Here is a 14,722-nt window from a genome sequence, read left to right on the forward strand (position 1 = left end):
CACCGATGGCTCGTCACCCCTGAAAACACCGTCTCCCTCCAGTCCCATCTTTCCGGAGCCGAGCCTGTGCGTCACCGGCTCCTTCCCCCTGCCCGCTCCGCCATCCTTCAGTCTGTTCATCAGAGCCAGGCTTCCAGACCCTGCCCTGGGCAGCGCCCCCAGGCTCACGTGTGATCATCTGAGCTGCCTGGCCTCCGTCAGCCCCTCTCAGGTCAGGGGTGTCCTGCTGGCTCCAACATGCACTCCCTATGCAGACCCGTCACCTGGCACCGGACCCTGCCTGGAGGCGCACCCCTCCAACCTGCACACACACACACACACACACACACTCAACTAGTCCAGCTGCAGGGGACTAAAGCCCAGGCAGGCTCTGGTCACTGTCCCCGAGGCCGGAGAGCTGCTCCTGCTCCAGGGCACAGACCAGGTGACCCGGCCTTCCGGCTGGACTAGGAGCCACGTGCAGCTTTACAAAGCCGGTGGAGAGCCCACCTCGCCTAGTCCTTTTTTTTTTTTTTTTTAAATTTTTTTTTTTATGAGTTTATTTGAGCCAAATTGATGACTGGCTGGGAAGCATGATTTTTTTTTAATTTTTTTTTTATAATATAAATTTTATTGATTTTTTTACAGAGAGGAAAGGAGAGAGATAGAGTTAGAAACATCAATGAGAGAGAATCATCGATCAGCTGCCTCTTGCACACCTCCTACTGGGGATGTGCCCGCAACCAAGGAACATGCCCTTGACCGGAATCAAACCCGGGACGTTCCAGCCCACAGGCTGACGCTCTATCCACCGAGCCAAACCGCTTTCGGCCTCCTCTAGTCTTTACAACACTCCGTGGGAGGAAGTTAATTGCCTCCATTTACAGCTGAAGAGCGGGGATCAGAACCCACATCCGTGGCCCGAGGCTAAACCTGCGGGACAGGGGCGGAGCGGGGCTCGGAGCAAACCCCGCCCGGTCTGCACTGACCTCTGGCCTGCGCCGCTGGGCCGCGCTGAGGCAGTGCGCACGCGCGCCGGAGCCTCCTCCCAGGCGTGCGGACTACAACCCCCAGGATGCACCGGGCACGGCGACCTCGCAGAGCCCTTTTCAAACCGGCCAATGGCTGCGCGCGGCGCTCCCACCGCGCCGCGTTTAAATCCGGGGCGGAGGCGTGTGTTTCGGGGCGTCGCAGCGGATACAGGTGGGGGGTCCTGGGGGGCCGCGGCTGGGGCGCGGGCGGGGGGGGGGGGCGGGGGGTGAGGTCCCGCGCATGCTCGTCGGGACTTTGGCAACCGAAGCCCCCGCAGCCCTGTCGGCCGGCTTCGGGTTCCGTTGCCGCCGAGTGTCCGGCCTGGCTCGGACCCGCGCCACCCCCGCAGCCGCCGGCGTGGAGGTGCGCGGCCTGGGGGCTGGGGGCGTCGCGGAGCGTCTGGAGCTGCGGCCCAGGCGGCCTGTGGGCCCGCGTCCCTGTCCGCGCTGCCAGGCACACGCTGCTGGGCGTCCCCGAGCGGAGGACCCGGGCCTGGGCCTGGACCCTGCTTACCTACCTGTCCCCCTCTTCCCTCCCCCTCCTCCTCCTTCCTCCTCTCCTGCCCCCTCCTCCCTGCTCTCCTGCCCCCTCCTCCCTCCTTTCCTGCCCCCCTCCTTCCTCCTCTCCTGCCCCCTCCTCCCTGCTCACCTGCCCCCTCCTCCCTCCTCTCCTGCCCCCCTCCTCCCTGCTCACCTGTCCCCTCCTCCCTCCTCTCCTGCCCCCCTTCTCCCTGCTCACTTGCCCCCCTTCTCCCTGCTCACCTGCCCCCCTCCTCCCTCCTCCTCCTTCCTCCTCTCCTGCCCCCCTCCCTCCTCACTTGTTCCCCTCCTTCCTGCTCATCTGCCCCCCCTCCTTCCTGCTCATCTGCCCCCCTCCTCCCCTGCCCCCTCCTCCCTGCCTCCTTGCCCCCCTCCTCCCTGCATCCTTGCCCCCCTCCTCCCTGCAGACACTGCCTTGCTGGTAGCTCCGGGCATGGAAGGAGGCGGAGGCGGCAGCAGCGGGCCCCCAGCCGGCCAGGCAGGAGGAGCAGAGACGGAGGCTCCCAGGAAGGAGGGTACGTCCTGGTCCCTGCTGTGCCCTGGGCCCTACAGCACCCTAGTCCCTGCGGCACCCTAGTCCCTACAGTGCGTGGGCGGGGGGGGGGGCGGGGGGGGGCGGCTCAGTGGGAGACGGTTGAAGAATCCTCCCGTGAGAACTGAATATTCATGAGGTGCTCCCTGTCATCGAGGAGTTGGCCTCTGTCCACCTTATTGTTATTTTTTTTGAAATCTCCACCCGAGGACCAGCGCGTGTCACTGTTCTCCGTGTTCCCTCGTGGGGCTGCGCTGCCACTGCCTCCCTGCGTGGGGGCTGTGGTCCTGCTGCCAGAGCTGCTGCAGCAGACACGGGGCGGACACCGGGGCGGGGCCGGGGAGACCCTGCGGGAGGGGGTCCTGGGCCGGAGGGCGGGCGCCTGCGTTTTGGGGGGTCCCCGCTGCCGGACCCCGAGTGACAGATCCCCTCTTTCCCGCCGCCAGCCTGGCGGGGGAGTGGGATTTCACGCTGAGTTTATTTTGCATCACTTTTAGTTTTTGGAGGGAGGCTGAACTGGCATAGGTCTAAGAACACATTCTATTCCCATACGCTTTCTTTTTTATTTCTTTATTTTTATTTTTATTCCCATACGTTTTCCCTGTCCATGCTCTCCGTCCGTCTTCCCGCCCGTTGTGGATGGCCTTCTTAGCGGAGTGCAGGCCCCGCTCAGGAGCCGGCCTTCGTGACGGGAGTGCAGATACGCTGTCCCTGTGTGTGGTCTCTCAGCGGGGCCCCTGGTGGCGTGTGCAGGTGGAGGTGGGAGGCCTTTTACATACTGGATTGGCAGCCTCTCCTGTGTGGCTTCCAGCTGGTGCCACAGCCCGCCACACTTCATTTTTTATTTATACCTTTGACTTATTTGAAATTTGTCCTGTGTGGTGTGAAGTGTGGATCAAATGTCACATATATTTCCCCCCACAACTCAGTACCCTTTACTGAACAATTCATTTTCTCCTTTTATTTGGCCATTAGAGGCCTGGTGCATGAAATTTGTGCACAGGGAGGGGTGTGTCCCTCAGCCCACCCTGCACTTTCTCCAGTCTGGGACCCCTCAAGGGATGCCCGACTGACCTGCTGGGATTGGGCCTAAACGGGCAGTCAGACATCCCTCTCACAATCCAGGACTGCTGGCTCCCGACTGCTCACCTGCCTGATCACCCCCTAACCACTACCCTATCTGCCCGATCAATGCCTAACTGCTCCCCTGCCAGCCTGATTACCCCTAACTGCCCTCCCTTGCCAGCCTGGTCACCCACAATTGCCCTCCCCTGCAGGCCTGGTTGCCCCCAACTACCCTCCCCTGCTGGCCATCTTGTGGCAACCATGTTTGACCATGCAGTGGCAGCCAGCCATCTTGTGTATTGAAGTGATGGTCAATTTGCATATTATCTCTATTATATAGGATTATATAGGATGTTACTTTTATGATACACTAAATGTTTTTTATATTCATCTTGTCTACTTCTTGCTAGGCTTCCTCATAGGTATTTTGTATTTCTTGCTGATGCTGTAAATGGGGTCTTTTCTCCCATATATTTTCTTCTAACTATGAAAGCCATTGGCTGCTGTGTGGCGCAGTCGGTTGCAGTATCGTTCCCATACACCAGCAAGGTCGTGAGTTCGATTCCCAGTCAGGGCACATGCCCAGGCTTCGGGTTTGGTCCCCAGTGAGAGCACTTACGGGAGACAACCAATCGATGTTTCTCACATCAGTAAAACATATCCTCGGGTGACCATTGAAGAAAAAATGCTAAATAACAAAATACTACTAAACTGTTTTCTAGAAAATTATCCATTTCAGTCAAATCCTTGTTTATGTGCATGGAGTTGAACAAATTAGCCTACGAGTCTTTTAATATCCTCTTTCTGGTTCGTTTTGTTTCTTTGTGCGTTTTTGTTTTTACCTTTCCCTTGATTGGGTGATCAGGACTAATTAAGTGGACTAATTTGAGACTAATTAGGATATTAGTATATTTTAGACTAGAGGCCCAGGACACAGATTCGTGCAGAGGTGGAGTCCCTCAGCCTGGCCTGCGCCCTCTTGCAATCCAGGACCCTGTCGGACTGGCCTGTGGGGATCGGGCCGAATCCGGCCGTCTGACATCCCCCTGAGGGATGTAGCAGTGCCGAAGCAGCAGGCGGCCCCGGGAGCCCTCACCGGGCCTGGCCCTGCCGCTGCCGCTGCCCCCGCCCCCGTCTGTCCTGCTGCACCACCGCTGCCTCTTCGTAACGCTGCCTCCGCCGAGGCTCCGCCGAGGCTGCGCTCACCAGCCATGACCCCGCTTCCGGCTGAGCTGCCAGGGCGGGCAGCTCCTGTGTTAAGCATCTGCCCCTGGTGGTCAGTGCACGTCATAGCGGCCGGTTGTTGGGAGATATTTTACGGTTTTGCTGAGCATGCTGCGTTGTTTATCAGGGACCGGTAGGGCAGACGCTGTGAAGTCCTGTGTGGATCTGAGTGAAGCATCAGTGCAGTGCACTTGGCGAGGGTCTACTGTGTGTCCAGGCCCTCGCGGGACAGTGGGGGACGTTTGTTTTCTCGGAGGAGCTCACAGCCTCGCTGGGGCCGCAGGAAGGAGGGTCTGGAGACATTTACAGAACGGGAGGCGGAGCCCCGGGGAGAGGGGGAGGGGAGGAGCACGAGGTCCCCCAAGAGGGACCGGCCCAGCGCCTGCGCTGTGAGGGGAGTCGGGCTCAGACGCACCGGCTCTGGAGGCGCCGGGGGCAGTGTGGGCGGGCGCACAGTGCAGTGTGGGCTGGGGGTTCGGAGGGGCTCCGGGAAGAGGGGGCGGCAGCGGATCCGTCCACTCGGAGTCCCTGAGCGCTTGAACGACTCGGAACGGGTTTCCGAGGGGAACGGCCGTCGGGGTTGGGAGCTGTCCTGTGGCTGCGCTGCCGGGCCAGCCAGGAGGCCGCGGGGGCGGCGTGCGGTCAGACCAGGCCGAAACCCAGGCCTGGGCCTCTGGGACCGCTTGGCAACACGGAAGAGCTGCTGTTTTAAAAAGAAAATGGGGGGGAAACACGGTGACCTGAGCCCCTGTGAGGACGTGACTGTAGAAAAGTGGTGGCAGCGACGCTTGGGGGGTGTGCCCTCGTGCGGGCGGCGGGGAGACGGGTTTCCGGCTCGCCAGCCCTCCCTGAAACCACGGCGACTCTCCCCAGGCGTCCTCCTCCTGGCCGACGAGACGTTTGACTTCGACCTCTCGCTGTCCTCCCTGAGGTAAGAGCCGGGCCTCCCCCTCGCCGGGCAGACCGCGCAGTGACCCCTCCCGCGTGACCAGGCCCCGCACGCCCTCTCCCCGACAGCGCCAGCGAGGACGACGAGGTGTTCTCCGGGCCCGTCGGGCACAGGGAGCGGTGCGTCGCCGCCCGCCTGGGGCTGGGGGGCCCGGGCCCGAGCCCGCCGCGGCCGCCCGCGCCCGCGCCCACGCCCGCCCCCGAGGGCCCGCGCTGGAGCCCGCTCGCCGGGGAGACCTTCGTGGAGGTGTGCAGGGAGGCGCGCCTGCTGGCCCTGCAGATCGAGAGCCGCGGCCGGAGCGCACCTGCACCGGGGCCCGAGGCCGGGGGCCGGGCCGTGGAGCGCTTCGTCCAGGAGTCCCGGCTGAAGATGCTCCTGTTCGAGGCGGAGAGTGAGACCAGGAAGAGCCCCGGCTCACTCAAGAGGGAGACCTACTGCCTGACGGACGGCCCCGCCGGGGGCCCGCAGCTGCCCGGGGGCCAGCCCCCCGCCCTGACGCCGGGCCCCCCGCCCTCCCCGCGGCCGGCCCTGCCCGCGGAGCCCAGCCCCGCGCCCCCTCCGCGCCCCGCCGCCCCTCAGAAGAAGGGCCTCAGCAGGCTGCCGCCGCCCCGCGCCGCCTCTGTCCGCGGGAGGAGCCTGCACGCCGCGGAGAAGGTGGGCACCGCTGTGGGCACCGCCGCCACACTGGTCTGCCTGTTCTCCCAGCGGGTGCAGCCCCGGGGGGCGGGGGGCGGGGGAGGAGCAGTGCCTGTAGGGACAGGGCTTGGGTGCACGTGGGCCCAGCTAACACCTCCTCCGAAAGCCTGGTTGGTACCTTTTCTTTGACTTTGTTACAACACTGGACGTCCACCCACTGGGACATTCATTTACGTTAACAAGCAACTTCCAGAAACTCCCCCGTGGGATGGCCCCGCGCCCTCCTCATTGTGACTCCGTTCCGATGTTCCTCGGGGGAGTTAGCAGCGGGCTGTCAGGGAGGTGGCGGTGGACGGGTGCCTGTGGGTGCGGTCCTGGCAGCTTGAGGGGCAGCAGGGAAGGTGGGGTCGGGTGACACTGCTTCCAGGTCCAGCCTGCGGGGGCTGGGGGCTGGGGGCTGGGGGCGGGGTTCTCTCCGAGGAGCGGCCTGCGCCCGGCCCTCTGCTCCCGCCCTGGCCAGGCCCGGAGCACGGACGCCGTGGTTAGCGGTTCAGGTGAAGCAGGCGCCTCGCCAGGGCCTAGACACCCCTTCCAGCTCCACGCGCACCTCCTGCACCACACGACCCCCTGCCCACCCCGGGGGCGGCTGCAGCGCCCGCAGGGCCTGGACCGGGGCGGAGGGGGCGCGGTGCCTGCGGCGGCGCTGAGCGAAGCCTGGGTGTGCACTTTGTTAACCACCTGCTCTCACACCCGTGACCTCTCAGCCTCCGAAAGAGAAGCCAGCCAGTCCTTCCAGGGTGAAAGCCCCAGGCGAGCAGGAACCCCACGGGGACAGGCCCCCCGACAAGGCCAGGGCAGCCCGGGACGCCCCCACCCTGCCAGCCAGCGGCAGCCACTTGGTCCAGGGCAAGCGATCGCTCCCTGCTCCCAGCAAGGTGGGTGGCCGGGCTGTGGCGGCGGGGCCTGAGCGGGGATGGTGGCGGGGCTGTGGCGGCGGGGCCTGAGCGGGGAGGGTGGCGGGGCCGTGGCGGAGGGGCCTGAGCGGGGGGAGGGTGGCAGGGCTGTGTTGGCGGGGCCTAGCGGGGAGGGTGGCGGGACTGTGGCGGCGGGGCTGTGGTGGCGGGGCCTGAGCGGGGATGGTGGCGGGGCTGTGGTGGCGGGGCCGGAGCGGGAGGAGTGAGGGCTGCGGGGGAGCGAGGGCAGTGTGGTGTGTGGGGGCCTGTCTCTGAATCACAATCAGGGGAGGGGCTGAAGGGGGTGCCCGGGAGGCAGTGGTGAAATGCAGAGAGCAGGCTGGCGCACCGAGGGGCCTGGCCTCTGCCCCGGAGCTGTGCGGGCAGGAGGTCGCCTCCCTGGCACCGAGGGCCTGACCCGGGCTGCTCCCTCGGCCCTCACAGCGCCCGGCGGACGGCGGGGGGCGTCCGTGTCTGTGGCCCGGGCGCCTCCCAGGCCTGGGCTGCCGTCCTTCTGCTGCCCGCTGCTCCGCGCGGCGGCCGCGCGGCTGTGTGCTCGTCCTCTCCCACACTGGGCCGCGGCATTTGACCTCTGGGCCTGGGGGGCCCCGTGTCCACGTCCCAGCCCCTCCCCACGGCGGCTGAGGCCAGACCTCGGCCTCCTCTGCTCTAATTGCAGATGATAATTATTCAGTGGTTAAAGTTTAATTAAATTAAATTTTAAACAAGAGCGGCAGCTAAGGAGGTTGTTGATGGCTTTGACGTCTCGTTCCAGCTGGGGCTGAAGAAGACGCAGCTGAGGCCGCCGGGCTGCACCGTGGCCCCCGCACGCCGGCCCTGCACCCGGGGGCCGTGTCCGGCCTGAGCGCCGGCCCCTGCGCCTCTCCGGCCGCCGGCAGAGGTAAGGCGGCAGGCACTCTGTGTGGCCACGGCTGGCCTGCGAGGCCTCGAGTGCTGGCTTCTCTCTGAGACAGGTTTTCAGATCCGCTTAGGCTCAGCAGAAGGTTCTGGAAGGCTTGTGGTCTGAGGCGGGAGACGGTCAGGTCCCTGCCCTCGGGGTGCTTCCCCTCCCCAGGGAGAGGCTCCCGCAGAGGGCATTGCAGTTTGGGGGTGCAGCCGTCCCAAAGGGGTGAGTGCCGGTGCCTGAGAGCAGCGGGGGAGGTCAGGGTGAGGGTATTAGAACGGCCCCTCCCGCTCCTGGAGGAAGGTGGAGCCGGGCTGCCCCCTGGTGGTGCGGGCAGGCACCTCGAGGCGGAGGAAAGGCTGGTCTGGGGGCCGGCACCCCTCGGGTCTGTGCTGTGCGGACTGCTGCTCGCCCGGCGTGGTGGGACTGCACAGAGCGTGGGAGTGGAGCTCTGATTTGGAGCTGACCGGGTGGGGATTGCGGGAACCTAAGTTGTTTCCCTGTCTTGGGGCTGAGGGGAGATGCCCCCCCCCCCCCCCCCCCCCCCCCGCTGTTCTGTGGGCGTCCGCATGGGAGGCGTGTGGCGCGTGGCAGCTCTGGGACACGGGGCAGGGCGGGCGGGTGTCAGCACCCCGGCTGTTGGTGGTGTCTGCACCCCTCGCTCTGGGGAAGGCGGGCGACTGCCTGGGGCTCTGTCCACAGCAGAACCCTGCGGCCCAACCCAGACCCCGGAGTGTGGGGACGGCTGGATGTGGGACCCCGGAGTGTGGGGACGGCTGGATGTGGGACCCCGGAATGTGGGGACGGCTGGATGTGGGACCCCGGAGTGTGGGGACGGCTGGATGTGGGACCCCGGAGTGTGGGGCGGCCGGAGCCGAGCAGCCGCAGCGCGGTGGGCCCCGGGCAGGGCGGCTCGGCCCCGAGGGGGAGGCGGGAGGGCGGGCCGGAAGTGAGAGCCTCCCGCGGGCCCGGAGGGGAGAGGGAACACGGCCGGGCGCGCCAGGAGCTGCCCGACACCGTCCTCCGTGCCACTGGCAGTGCAGGGAGAGGGTCCGAGGCCGACCCGGGGAGGGCGAGAGGCTGGGGGTCAGGGCCCAGGAAGCTTCGGAAGAGAAGCCGGGACGGGACGGTCACGGCTGGGCAGCCAGGGCACCGGGGTGGGATCGGGAGGGGCCGCCGCGGGCTTCCTTCCGCCGGGCTGCGGGCAGGCCGAGCCTCACTGGCCAGCGCGGCTCTGGGCGCCCGGAGCCCGGGGGCCCGCTCCCGGGGGATCGCTCGGAGCTGCTGAAGGACGCGCTGTCCATCTGTTTGCTGAGGCAGCAGGTGCCGGGGGACACTTGGGACCCAACGCCAGTGCGAGACTCCGCCCGCGAGGCGGCCGGCCGGAGGGTGGGTCTGGTTCACGGCAGACGGCGTCTTCTGACCACAAACCGGAGGGAGCTTTGGGCCCAGCACTCAGCCCCGCTCGTCCCCGCGGAGGAGGCGGCTCCCCTCCCAGCCCCCCGGCGGGCGGCTCTGGCCGCGCGGTGACCTCGAGCCCACAGCAAGGCCACCGGGCCGCCTCCGGGCGAAAGGGATCATGGGAGTGTTTACCGTCAGGCACCGAGGCCGCTGCTTCAAGGATGCGGCTGGGGTGTCCTGACCCCTCGGGGGACAAGGTGGGAGGTGGCCCTGGGCGGCACGCGCCAGCTGACCTTTCCGGGCAGACACCCCTGAGGGCCTTGGGCCCGTGACGGTGCCACCTGGGCACACGCCCCCTTCCCGTGAAGCGGCCTGTGTCACTGTCAGTTAGAATGTCTGCCCGGCTGCCCGGCGTGTGGGCTGTTGGCAGCCGAGTGTCCGCGCCCTGGTCTCTGCTGCTGGGGCCCCAGCGCTCATCCTACAGCGGGGGGGTGGGGGGGTTGAACGCAGGGGGGCTCGGCCCCTCGGCGTCGGTGGAGCCCCCTCGGCAGCTGGGCTGCTGCGTTGGGGAGGGAGAAACCCGGGCGTTCTGATGGAGGCACAGTTTCAGCGCCCGCACATAGACCGGTCTCCAGGTGTATCACCATCCCTGGTGGGATTGGGCCCTGGTGTGAGCGGGCCTGGGTGTGAGGGGTCCTGGGTGTGAGGGGGGCCCTGGTGGGAGCGGGTCCTCATTCCATAAAATGCCTCTCCCCAGGGCCGGGTCTCTGCCGACACGGCCATCGGGCGGCGTGGGGCCCGGTGAGCCCTGGCTGAGCCTGGCGGCTGGAATGGCCCTCAGCAGCCTGGGCCGCCCTCCCCCGTCTCCTCGTTCGGAAACGGCCCTGACGGTCAGTCCTCACTGGGAAGCGTCCGGGTGGACGTGTGAGGACAGCGTGTGTCCGCGCGTGAGCTGAGGGACTCCCCGAGTTAAACCAGAGGAGCTGAGTGCCCATCTGTGTCTTCCAGCCAGACCCAGCGTCCCTGCAGACCACGCCCGGCCTCCAGCCGCCGGCCAGCTGGGCCGCGCCAGAGCCCCCGCCGCCCGGGCGCCCCCCCGGCCGCAGACGCCGGAGCAGGGCGGCGGGAGGCCGAGCCCCCGGCCCAGTCTGTCCAGCTCGCAGCTGCGCGGCCCCGGGAGCGCCCGGCGGGGCTCCCTGCTCATGTCCCAGACGAAGGCCCCGCCCACCCCGCCGAGCCAGTTCAAAGTCCCCGCGTTCCCCGCTGGTGAGTGAGACGCCTCTCAGCGGGTTAAATCGCGGACAGTTACGTGTAAGGCTTATAACCCCGGACTGGGAGCGTGGAAGCCCTGGCCATGGCGGCCTCTGCTGCCTCCTCCTCCGGCGCCCGGCGTGGCTCAGCCCGGCTGGGCGAAGCTGTGGGTGCGCGTCCTCCTCCCGCCTCCTCGCAGCACGGTCCTCTGCCGCTCGGGAGACGTCTCCAGCACTGTGATTGCTACACTTTTCTTTTTAATACACGTTTTATTGATTTCAGAGAGGAAGGGAGCGGGAGATAGAACATCAGTGATGAGCCCTAGCTGGTGCGGCTCAGTGGATAGAGCGTTGGCCTGCGGACCAAAGGGTCCCGGGTTCAATTCCGGTTAAGGGCACGTACTTTGGTTTCAGGCTCCTCCCTGGCCCAGGCTCTGGTAAGGGTTTGGGCAGGAGGCAACCAATCGATGTGTTTCTCTCTTTCTCTCTCTCTCCGCTCTCTAAAAATTAATGGGAAAATACTCTCAGGTGAGGATTAACAAATAAATAAAACATTTAAAAAAAAAAGAAACATCGGTGATAGGAGAGAATCATTGATCGGCTGCCTCCTGCGCGCCCCACACTGGGATCGAGCCCAGGCCTGTGCCCTGACGGAATCGAGCCGGGACCTCTGGTTCGCAGGTGGGTGCCCAGCCCCGGAGCCAGGCCGGCGGGCACTATCGGGGGGGACATGCAGGGCAGTGCCTCGCCCGCCCTTGCCCAGGGCGGGGGCTCTGGGCACAGCCTCCTCGCCCGGCTTCTCACTGAGAGGGAGTCAGTGTTGTTAGGGTGACTTGTGGGCTGCAGCCTGGGGGTCTCGCTCGGACCCCACCCGCCTGACGGGCGGACTGACCGACCCTCCTCTCCCTCAGGCGACAGCGCGACGCCCAGGCCCTCCGCGGCGTGGAGGCCGCAGTCCTGCTCGTCGGCCGGGAGGTAATGACGATGTGACGACAGCGCGGCCCCTGCTCCCTGCGCACAGCGCCCGCCGCCTGTGGCCTTCCCCGGGCCCCGGGCCCTCCTGCAGCCACCAGGCCGTGGGCACGGACCCCTCTGCGGGCACTCACCCAGCGCTGGGGGGAGGCGTGGGAACAGGTGCCGGAAGCCTCTGTTCCCGTCGGCTCTGGTGGCCTCGGCCCGCTGTCCTGTGGGACCGGCTGCCAGTCCAGGCGGTCGGCTCCGCACCTCCCGTGCAGCTGTCCGCAGGCCCCGGTGTGTGCCGCGCCTCTGATGGGCCCCGTGAGGACAGCGGCAGGCCCTGCCCGGGAGGCACCGGAGGCCGCGCCAGGGCAGGGCTGGCGGCCGCAGGGACGGGCCCACACCGCCGTGCTGCCGGGAGCCGTTCTGTTGAAACGGGACTCCCCTGCGTCCTGTCTTCCAGGGGGGCCCCCAGCACTCCTGCTCGGCACCCCGCGGGGCCGGCCGCCAGGACCCCCGCCAGCACCGCACGCGCGTCCGGCCTGCCCACGCCTGCCGGCCGCCGGCTCTCCAGCCTCCCGCTGCTGACCCCTAACACCGTGCCCAGGACCCGGGCTTCTCCCCTGTGCCTGTCCGCGCGGCCACTGCCGTCGGAGCCCCGGCGGACGTCAGGGAGGTGAGACGCTGCGGGGAGACGGTGACCTGTCCGGGGGGGCAGCAGGCCCAGCACCCGCCACACGGAGGCCCTCTCACGGCTTTCCCTCCGCAGAGCGGCGCCCGGGAGCGGGGGCAGCCAGGCCGTGGCCCCCGGCTCCGACGAGTCCTCGGACGGGAGTCTTTCCCCGGCTGTGCCGCAGGCGCTCTGCTTTTCCCCAGAGAAGAGCGAGGCCCCGGTTCCAGAAAGTGCCACCACAGAACTAGCGCTGGACGCGGCCCAGCCCCCCGAGGGGGCGGCCCCCCGAGAGGTGAGGAAACGGACTCCTTGTCTTGGGGCCCCAGAGCTTGCCTGCAAGCCCCGGCCTCTGCTGGCCGGCCTCTGCTGTGTGACCCTCCTCCCGGCATCCCACACCACGAGCACCTGACACAGCCGGCCGGTTCCTGGGTGCCGGGAAGCACAAGCGCCTTCTCGAACCCTGTCTCCTCGAACCCTGTCCCCCGCAGGCTGTCCTCGTGGACGTCCCGCTGGACGTGAGCGTCACTCCAAGCACCAGGTGCCCCCTCGGCGACCCCCCTCTCATCGACGCCCCTCTCATCGACGCCCCTCTCATCGACCTGGGCGCCACCCCAGAGGCACCCGTGGCTCTGGGACCTGGAAGCCGGCCTCTGCTCGACCTCCTGGTGAACACCCCGGACACGGACAGGAAAACCGCGGCCAGGCCGCTCCCCGGGGTGGGACAGGTGAGGCGGCGGAGGGCCCAGCTTTGGCCCCGGGTGGTCTCTGGGTTCTGGGTTTGCTCCTCGATTCCCAGACATCACGTGACCTTGGAGTGGCCTTGGAGGCCTCGGAGGGCACCAGAGCGCCAGGGCTCCCAAGTTCACGGCCACGGAGGAATCCTGCCCAGAGTCCGGACCTGAGGGGGGCCAGCGTTTCCACTGTGGTCCCCGGGTCCTGGGGGGGGGGGGCGGGCATAGCTGTGTGAGGGGCCAGCATGCCTCGGTGGGTGGCGTTTGCTCCCACTTCCCAGTGCCCCTCGGGGGTCCGTGCGCCGAGCCAGCTTTATGCCGTGCCGTGGCCCAGGCTCCGTGCGGTCGGGGTGCACGGCCGGGACGGGCTCCGCGCCCTGGACGCCTGCTCACCCCGCTTTCCCTGCAGCTCATCGACCTGTGCTCCCCGCTGATCCAGCTGAGCCCCGAGGCCGACAAGGAGAACGTGGACTCGCCGCTCCTCAAGTTCTGAGCCGAGCCGCCCCCACCCGTGCCCGTGGCGCCCACCCCGTCCTAGTGGCGCCAGCCCTCCGGCCCGCCCCGGTTTAGAAATTACACGGAGGAAAGTTCCAAACCTCTGGGAATCCCGGGGCCGGGCTGCCCTCACTGCCGCCACCCGGTGAGCTGTCCAGTCAAAAATCCATGTGAACTTTTTGAGTCTTTTTTTTTTTTTAATGTAAAATAGCAAATGACTATTTTATGAACTAAGTGTGCATAAAAGTTAAGTATTCTAGGTTTAACTTAAATTGTAAAATAAGTGAACATAAATTAAAGCATATCTTGGTTTCAAACATACATGTATTTATCGTTCTCATCCATATGTGCGATTCACGTTGTCCGAACTTGGAGATGTGGCGAGGCGCGGTGCTGGGTGAGGTCCGGCTGGGAACCAGCGAGTGGTCTCACTGGCAATGGATCTTAAAGGGGCCGCAGAGCAGACTGCTGGCACCAGAGGGGGCGGTGCGGTGGTGAGAGGGTGAAGGTGGTCAGAGGCACAAACCTCAGTTATTAGAACAGTCACGGGGACGTAACCAAAAACAAGGGAATGAAATGGGTGTAAATGTAGCTGGGATGCGGGCAGCTGAGCTGTCTGCGCTCTCAGTGGGCGCCAGGACTCCGCTGAGCTGGCCGCAGACCGGGGGGGGGGGGGGGGTGCAGCATGGAGGGGGGCATCCTCCGTAAGGAGGGAGGGCTGGGGGAGGGGGAGCCGTGGAGATGCCGGAGGGGTGCGTTCCTGACGGGACTGGTCCCACGTCACAGACGAAGCAGGCCTGCGGGCCGCCGAACCGAGCCCCTGTGGGACAGCAGCCCTCTTCCCCGCCCTCTATCTGGGGGACAGCAGCCCCCCTCCCACCCCCCCTCCTCGGGCCACAGAGGGTTCCAGGACAGTTAGTGCCTCGAGGGTCCCCAGACGCCTGGCCTCTGTTCACAGGAGACCGAGGCCTGGGGCTGCATTGACGAGAGCTTACGGAGCCTCGCTGTGGCAGGCTGCATTCCTGCTGGATGCCATGGGTGCAAAGCTCACCCCCGTCTCCTGGGGGCTTAGGTTTGGTGGGAGAGAGGCCATTGGGGCTCCCGCCGTCCTCTGCTCCGGGAGCTGAGCTGCTGCTCCGCCCCCAAACCCCTCCTCAGCCCTCCCTCCCCAGGCTGCCCGGGCCCAGCTGCTCTGCCTGCAGTTCAAGTCATTGGACTTCATTCCTTCAGGCAGAAGGGAGAGGCCCCACCCCAGTGTTAGGTAAAGCATCCCGGCCCTTCCCGCCTGCTCCCGCCTGCTCCCGCCCGCTCCCGCCTGCTCCCGCCTGGCTCCGGGGCCCTAACCCGCCCTCACAGGGCAGGAGAGGAGGCTGAGCTCTGGGCAGCACTTCGCCCGCAGTGG

The 14,722-nt window shown here is 66.3% G+C and overlaps 1 protein-coding gene and 1 long non-coding RNA gene across 2 annotated transcripts in view; one reads left to right on the forward strand and one right to left on the reverse strand.

The window, feature by feature from the left end:
- LOC311619611 overlaps window positions 1–14,722 on the reverse strand; it is a 114,007-nt gene that overhangs the window by 18,009 nt on the left and 81,276 nt on the right. The gene's annotated exons all lie outside the window — the stretch shown is intronic.
- GTSE1 (G2 and S-phase expressed 1) lies at window positions 798–13,633 on the forward strand. Its single transcript, XM_084878202.1, is given in 13 exon segments — window positions 798–1,182; window positions 1,958–2,065; window positions 5,245–5,302; window positions 5,389–5,974; window positions 6,721–6,891; window positions 7,685–7,696; window positions 7,699–7,810; window positions 10,223–10,480; window positions 11,376–11,439; window positions 11,885–12,097; window positions 12,191–12,386; window positions 12,583–12,819; window positions 13,235–13,633. Coding segments are annotated over 13 exon segments (2,181 nt in total). The 5' UTR covers window positions 798–1,100; the 3' UTR covers window positions 13,319–13,633.

This window comes from Pipistrellus hanaki (assembly GCF_964339955.1).
Source record: "Pipistrellus hanaki genome assembly, chromosome: 3".
NCBI classification, from domain to species: Eukaryota; Metazoa; Chordata; class Mammalia; order Chiroptera; family Vespertilionidae; genus Pipistrellus; species Pipistrellus hanaki.